The sequence below is a fragment of the Cyprinodon variegatus genome, unplaced genomic scaffold (assembly GCF_000732505.1).
Source record: "Cyprinodon variegatus isolate N-32 unplaced genomic scaffold, C_variegatus-1.0 Scaffold282, whole genome shotgun sequence".
Lineage (NCBI taxonomy): Eukaryota > Metazoa > Chordata > Actinopteri > Cyprinodontiformes > Cyprinodontidae > Cyprinodon > Cyprinodon variegatus.
The window spans coordinates 428,240-435,591 of NW_015150735.1; the positions used below are offsets into that span (position 1 = coordinate 428,240).

At 37.5% G+C, this 7,352-nt stretch overlaps 1 protein-coding gene across 1 annotated transcript in view; it reads left to right on the forward strand.

The window, feature by feature from the left end:
- The window catches only part of LOC107090127 (NIPA-like protein 2), a 59,798-nt gene that overhangs the window by 41,389 nt on the left and 11,057 nt on the right, over positions 1 to 7,352 (forward strand). The window contains exons 5-7 of the mRNA XM_015383328.1: positions 6,379 to 6,525; positions 6,798 to 6,933; positions 7,108 to 7,196. Of these exons, the coding sequence (XP_015238814.1) occupies positions 6,379 to 6,525; positions 6,798 to 6,933; positions 7,108 to 7,196 (372 nt within the window). The remainder of the gene's footprint in view (positions 1 to 6,378; positions 6,526 to 6,797; positions 6,934 to 7,107; positions 7,197 to 7,352) is intronic.

A 7,352-nucleotide genomic window follows, 5' to 3' on the forward strand; every position in this document is an offset into this window, starting at 1 on the left:
AAAGCACTTATTTTAAGAAAAAAATGAATGATCTAGATTTAGATTTTTGCCAATGTTGTTTCCTCAGCGGTCCTTTGAAATCAGACGATTGTAGATTTTTTTGTCATAACAGTATAAAAAGGAAATGCTTTAGTTTCATACTTGGAGTACATTACCACTCATCCATGTCAATCAGGTCTTAAATCACCTTAAGCAGCCAAGATATAAACTTAGCTGTTGCCATAGTAATATAACTGGATCAGAGAGCTGAGTTGAGAAAATATTATGCTTCTTTCAAAACCCACTCGACCTTGTAAACGGTAATGTTGGCTTTAGAACTGATCGCTTGACTGGATTTAAAAACACTTCAGAGGTGCTTGAAGATGTGTCTGTTAGGCGGGGAGGTGGGGCTCCCTATTGCTTTAACTAGTTAGCTATTAACTAGGTAACTTGAGCACTTTGTTAATTTAGACAGTTTTTTTGTCACTTGTGTGAAAAAAGTTTTCAACTGTTTAGTCCAGTTAAATAAAGGAGATCAATGGATTTACTCAATCGGCACTTTATTTACTTTGCAAAGTAAAGGAGAACAAGACATTCACATTCACAGCATGATGGTCTGCCAAGTTCTAACCTAGACAAAGTTGTTCCCTTACTTTTAAGGCAGAGTCAAAACAATAACAGACACTTTGGTTAAACAGTTACCTTGAAAAAGTATGTGGTTTTGTTAAGGAAAAAAGGTATGTCTTGTCTATAACCATCTTCCACTCAGACATTTTGTGGCCTTGCAAGTGAGACAAACTAGCTGAGAAAAAAACATTTTTAGAGAGTACATAGCATACATCAATATACTGAAATATTTTTAGAGGTACATCTAAAAAAATGTAATTTGTGTAAAAGTTGTTTTTCTTTTTTGTCACTCATTTTTGTACATTAATTTTACGCAGAGTGAAGAATATGACGCCTTTATGAGATTGAACAGATTGCATCCTGGTGTGACATGAAGACGATCAGCCTGTGGTTCTGCTGAGGTGTATTGAAGCCGAGTTTGCTGTGAAAGCAGTCTTCTTTTAACCTGACTCCAGCAGATGGATTTGCTGGATTTGCTCCGCATATTCATCTGGAAACCTTCCGATGAAGTAATTTTGGGAAGGGGCAAAAATACTGGTTAGCTGATTGGCCTATGTTGGTGATAGACGGGCCAAATAAACCAATCAGATCAACGACGCATATGACGTACTAACAGAGCGACGACGAAAACACAACCACAAGCCAGGCACAAGCCAATTGATAGATCAAACTCTTTCCGAAACCAGTCGGGAGAAGAGCAAAAACATCTTTTTCTCTGAGAAAAGCCTCCAGAACAGTGTTTTGCTCTTCTTTAAGTGAAGAAATACTCTGTAATTCCGATAAAACTTGCTCGATAGCCACGCTATCGCTAGTTTCATCGGCCGAAGCCGCCATGTTCTTTAGACTGAACTGTCGCGCTTCTCGTTGCGTCACACCTCAACCCGCCTCAAAGCCAACACTGATTGGACGTTCATTTGGTGAACTGCTCCAAATTTTCTTTAACGGAAAGTAGCCAGACTGATCTGCGAGTGAAACCTTGAAAGCTCGCGAGATCAGGATGGTCTCACGAGGCCAGCCTTCTTTGGCTCATGTGCATTGTTAGGTCCTGTGTCTCTCATCTGGATGGGATTCTCTAAAATATCCTGGTAGATAAATGGATCGACTTTGACTTCAGAAAGACAGTGGACCGACGGCAGCAGATGACATGGCCCCCCCTAGCCTTCACTGACTGAGGAGACTTTATCTCCTTCCTGGGGACTTTGGCTAAAAGAACAATAGTTATTGCTTTTTCATTAACCATCAAATGGCATAAATTGTAATTATGATTATTTCACTAGATGGAAACACTTCAACTTAAAAAAAAAACTCAAAACTTACTCTTTGATCTGTTTTTTTTTTTTGTCATATCAAAATTGTTATATTTTGCAAAACTTCAATGGAAACACTCTAATATGTTGTGTTGAGAGAAAAGTTCTTTTTAAGAGGAATAAGAGGACCTGAGGTAGTTAGAGGATGATGGTGTGGCATTTTTGGATTCACAAGGAGACTGAGGTTTTTTTTTTGCATTAAGTCCATGATGATGCGTACTAGAGCTGATGCTGAAATAGAGATTTATCTCATGTGTTCACATCTGTCGCTGCCATGTTCTTTTCAAGAGTAGTTTTCATGAATGGAGGTATCCATCCACCCATCTTCTACCGCTTATTCCATCAAGGTCACGGCTGGGTGGGTGCCTTTCTCCAACAGTCTATGGGAGCGGTGCACTGTGGATAGGCCGGCAGTCCATTACAGGACCACACAGAGTCACACAACCATGCACACACACACCTAAGGACAAATTAAAAATTCTAATCAGCCTAACAGTCATGTTTTTTGGGGCTGTTGGAGGAAGCAAGAGTACCCGGAGAGAACCCATGCATGCAGGGGGAGAACATGAACCTCCACGCAGAAAACCCCCAGGCCAGGAATCATACCTGAAACCTTCCTGTTGCAAGGCAACATTGCTTAAAAATAGCTGAAAATAGGTACCTAACATGGAAATGCCATAGTTGGAAAAAATAGAATAATGACATAGGTTTGTGCACATTGGTAATGGAAACTGACTTACTAAATCCAGTGTTTCACAAAAATATTGACATATTCTGAGCCTTTTCACATTTTTTACAATACAAATATGAACTTTGATGTTTATTGGTGGGTTTAATGCAGTGGAGAAATCAAATTATCAATGAGTAGTAGCCAATCACAGACAGTTTACTTTCCCCTGATGATTTCATCCTTAAAGTGAGAAAAGTTTCCATAGGTGTAAAGAAACAGGTCCACGTGCCAGTAGGAGAGAATCTACCGGTGCATAAAAACCAAGAGAGTGAAGAGAAGGAGCATGAACTCATGTTTTTGATATTTTCTTAAGGTACTAAATCTGCACACATATGTTCAAAATCTACATTGAGAGTAGATTATGTTTGTGTGTTTAAAATAAACTGATCATACGAGTATTTATTGATTGGGTGCACCTTGGGCAGAATTCTGATTGTATGTAAACCCAACTGGCAACACTGCACTGCACATTTACACAGTCTCCCTCAGTGCCATGGAATCTGCTAACAGACCACTTTGGATCACTAGATTAGGAAGTTATGGATATCCTTGTAAATTCTAGGCCAGATTCACATCCCTGGATTAAATATTTCATCAGAGAACAAACAATATGTCTGATCAGGTGGCCTAACAGCTTTTAGTGTGGTGAGCTCTGGTGTTTAAGGGAAGCTCAAACACCTCTAAAGCAGATGTCACGGATTAGCGGACCAGGGTCTGGATCCAGACCCACCTGCCGGCTAATCCGGACCCAACCTGATTTAAAACATTTATAAATTACTGCATGTTGTCCAACAGCAGTGTGTAACTTCACTTGCCACTTGTCTCCATTAAAACCCAGGGTTTAAAGCCTTGCAGGGGATCCTAAAGCCCACTGCTCTCATTAAGCCATAAAAAAGGAAAAAACAAAACAGTCAGGTCAGGTGTTTTATACAAAAAGTGAGTCAGGAATTTGTCTATATATCAAACTGAGCGATTGTTGTTCTCTACTTCAAAAAACAATTTAGATTTTTTTTTTTTTATCAATGTATAACATGGATGCATTAACACCTCATTTTATTTCAGTGTTAAATTCTGTTTAAAGAAACAGATTATAATTAAAAATGTCTTCGGACCTTACCTGGTTGATGATTTCCTTTATGCAGACCCTACTGATTTTTAATCAGTTACCCCCGCTGTAAAGCATTGCTCTCAGTCACATGACTCATTCAGTGACGGATCCGACCCTCAAGCTACAAAGGCGAGTTTTTAAGTGGGCCAGCCCACATGGAGCATTAATGCAGCGCTGTATATTGATCTAAAACATTATTTAATATGTCTCAAATTAAGCTAATTCCTGAGTCAAAATTTTGTTAGTTTAAGAGCTGTAAAATTTGACATGTTCAATGTATCTTATCCCTGCACTGGGAAAAACAATCTAGCAATGGAATGACTATTTTTACTCTTAAAATAAGATAATTAGATAACATGCACTTGAAATAAGACAATGCAATTGTGTTATTTAATTTTAAATGTAAATTGTCTTGTTCTATTGGGAAAATTTCTCTTTTACCTCTTCAATCCAAGAACAAATGCACTTATTTTATGAAAAAATGACTAGATTTCGATTTTTTCCGAAAGTGATCCAACGCTGCAAAACTGATCATAAAATGAGCAAAAAAAATTATCTTGAAATAAGTTTATCTACCCTTAATTTAAGTGGGTAAATAAAATTGTCTGCAAATGGAATAGGTATGTTTAGCATAAAAAAAATAGATATTATGCACTTGAAATAAAAGACTGCAGTTGTTTATAGAATATATATTTTAAAAGTAACTTTAAAAGGAACCTCATTACCTTTAACAGACCATAATCACACTGCAAAAAAGATATAGAAATAAGTAAGAATTTCTTAAATTAAGTTTATTTATCCTTATTTTAAGTAAGTAAATGAGATAGTTTGGCAATGGAATGAGTATTTTTTACTCTTAAAATAAGATAATTAGATAATATGCAATTGAAATAAGACAATGCAATTGTGTTTTCTTATTTTAAATCTACATTGTCTTGTTCCATTGGCAAAATGTCTATTTTACCTCCTCAATTCAAGAACAAATGCACTTATTTAGGGAAAAATTACTTATTACTTATATGGATTTCAATTTTTTCCAGTGCACCAGTGTTTAAAGAATACATCAATATTTACCCTCTTTTATAGCTTGTAGCATTTTGTCATTTATAATAATAGCAAAGACCTAATATGTGTTAATTAAAATTTGATATGTCACTAGTAAAAATAACTGGCAGCTATTTAGGTGATCCATGTTCCAAAATGGAGGCTTTATTTCAAAGCAAAAGTCAATGAACAGGATTCACAGAGGAGGATTTTTTTATTCAATACAGGCATAATGAAACCATTCACTTCATAGTTATGTCTGGTTTGAGTATTTTGGTAAAACAGACTACAGGAGGGATTAATGACATTCAGAAGCAGCAGACCTGTAGCATGTCGGCTCATGAGTGGAGATGAGCAGAGATTAAAAGAGCTGAAAAAAGACAAAATACCGGAAATGGAAAAGTTTGAAAAAATTCCATTCCCTTGACAAAGTGTCACACCTCCCCAATTCAAGAAAAAAAATGCATAATTTAAGAAAAATTACTTAGATTTTTTTGCGATTAACCTTTTGTGCTCCTTGATCTTAATGATGCTGTTTGCTCACAAATGCTCTCTAAAGAAGCTTTGGGGCTGAGAGCCAAAAACTGGACTTCAAAGGTGTCTGAATATTATTTTTCCTAATTTAATATCTGTGAATCATTTATTCATCTTCTATTTCATGCTCATCTGTTGCATACAATCCCAGTAAAACACATTAAAGTTTGTGGATTTAAATTGTAACAAAAGAAAAAAAGGAGATAAGGTCAAAGTGTGTTAATGTTTTTGAACGGCACTGAACTCGTCTTCAGCTGCCAGGGCATCGATATTCAGGACACGTCACCTCCTCAGCCTGTATCATTCCACCTTTGAAATCTGTTTTTCCTGACCTCTAAAAACCTTGATATTGAAACAGCAGGTGCATAAAAATGCACCAGAGAAATAAATGTCTGTGCAGGTGAAACCAGACGGATGTCTAGGAAGACAGATGTAGTTAATTTAAGATGGCCCCTTCTTTTTTCAGGTTGCAGTGACGGTAATCCAGAAGAACGCTGTTTGCCTTTTCTGGCTGTGAATTAGTTAACTCTCTCCTCAACTGGCAGAATGATTGCCTCCAACAAATGTGGGATTAATTGTAGCTGGTGATTAATCAGAGGAAATGAAATATTATTGCTGTCTGGTGATCATTAGCAGAGGGTGTCCCATCGTGTGGTTTAGAAGAACCCTTGCTGGTATCCCCAGTGTGTGTGTGCTGCCGTTAATGACCCAGGTCTCCGGTAATCCATTTTCACATAGAATAATTACATTCTGGAATAAGTCCTTTATTTAACATACTTTAGAGACATTTAAAGGTTACCTCGCCCTTTTCCCCTCAGCACTGCTGCATCCATTAAATCTGCATGCTGTCCGTGAACAGCCGGACTCACAAGGACAGCTCCAGGCCCTTCTCATTAAAGACAAGAAATGCATTTCTTTTTTTTTCCTCAGCAGTGTCATTTATTTTAATTAAATTGTGTTGTTCTCTGGCTCTGCGTTGCCTTTTCTTATAGATATGACAATGAGGGAAAGTTCAGTGCTGATTTTCTGTTTTCTAAACAACAGTTGAGAAATGAATACATTATTAACTCTCATAACCTTCCTTTCTTTCTCTCAACAGTTTATAGAGGTGGTCGTGTTTTGCATTCTGCTCTATCTATACAAGAAGAGGGGTGTGAAGCACATTGTGATCGTGATGCTGCTGGTGGCCCTGCTTGGTAGGAACTGCTAGAAAAGTGTCTAAAGGAGGCCAGAGGTTATAGATTAAGCTATTTTAAGTAGGCAGAGGTGGCCTAGTTGCTTGGCTACCAGAAACAGACTTCTGCTATTGTTTCTGTTAAAAGATGAGTAGAAAACAATGGGAACAAATATTAATTCACATTTGCAGAGAAACCGCCTCCACAAGTTTAACAAAACAGGGAGGTGGATTGTTTTTTTTTTTTATTTCTACAAGTTGAACAAATGCTGAAGCGCTGCTCTGCCTTTGCAGCCTCTCTTACGGTCATCTCGGTCAAAGCCGTGTCAGGGATGATCACAGAGTCGATAAAAGGCCAGCTGCAGCTCATCTACCCCATCTTCTACGTCATGCTCGTCGTCATGGTGGCCTCCTGCGCTTTCCAGATCAAGTTAGTCCAGCTTTTATTGTTCCCAGCCTCTGTGTGATCCTTAATTTAAATCACCCCTGTTCACAACAAGCTCAATCTATTTAGTGGATTTCAGTTTTCTAAACATAGATCATTATGCAATGTTTGGTTGAAAAAAAGGGGGGAAAGATAACTTTGCTTTTGTTTTCTCCACAGATTCCTAAATCAGGCTATGAAAATGTTTGATGCCACGGAGGTGGTTCCCATCAACTTTGTGTTTTTCACTGCAAGCGCCATCATTGCAGGTATGCAAAGTATTCTCTGAAGAGATTCTTTTGAACAATGTAATAATTGTCAGATTTTTTATATAGATATTGTCATGATGTTACAAAGTTCAGACCCAGATGCAAAAAAAACAAACAGAGAGACCAGGGAAAAGGTTTAACGGGTTTTATTGAAGA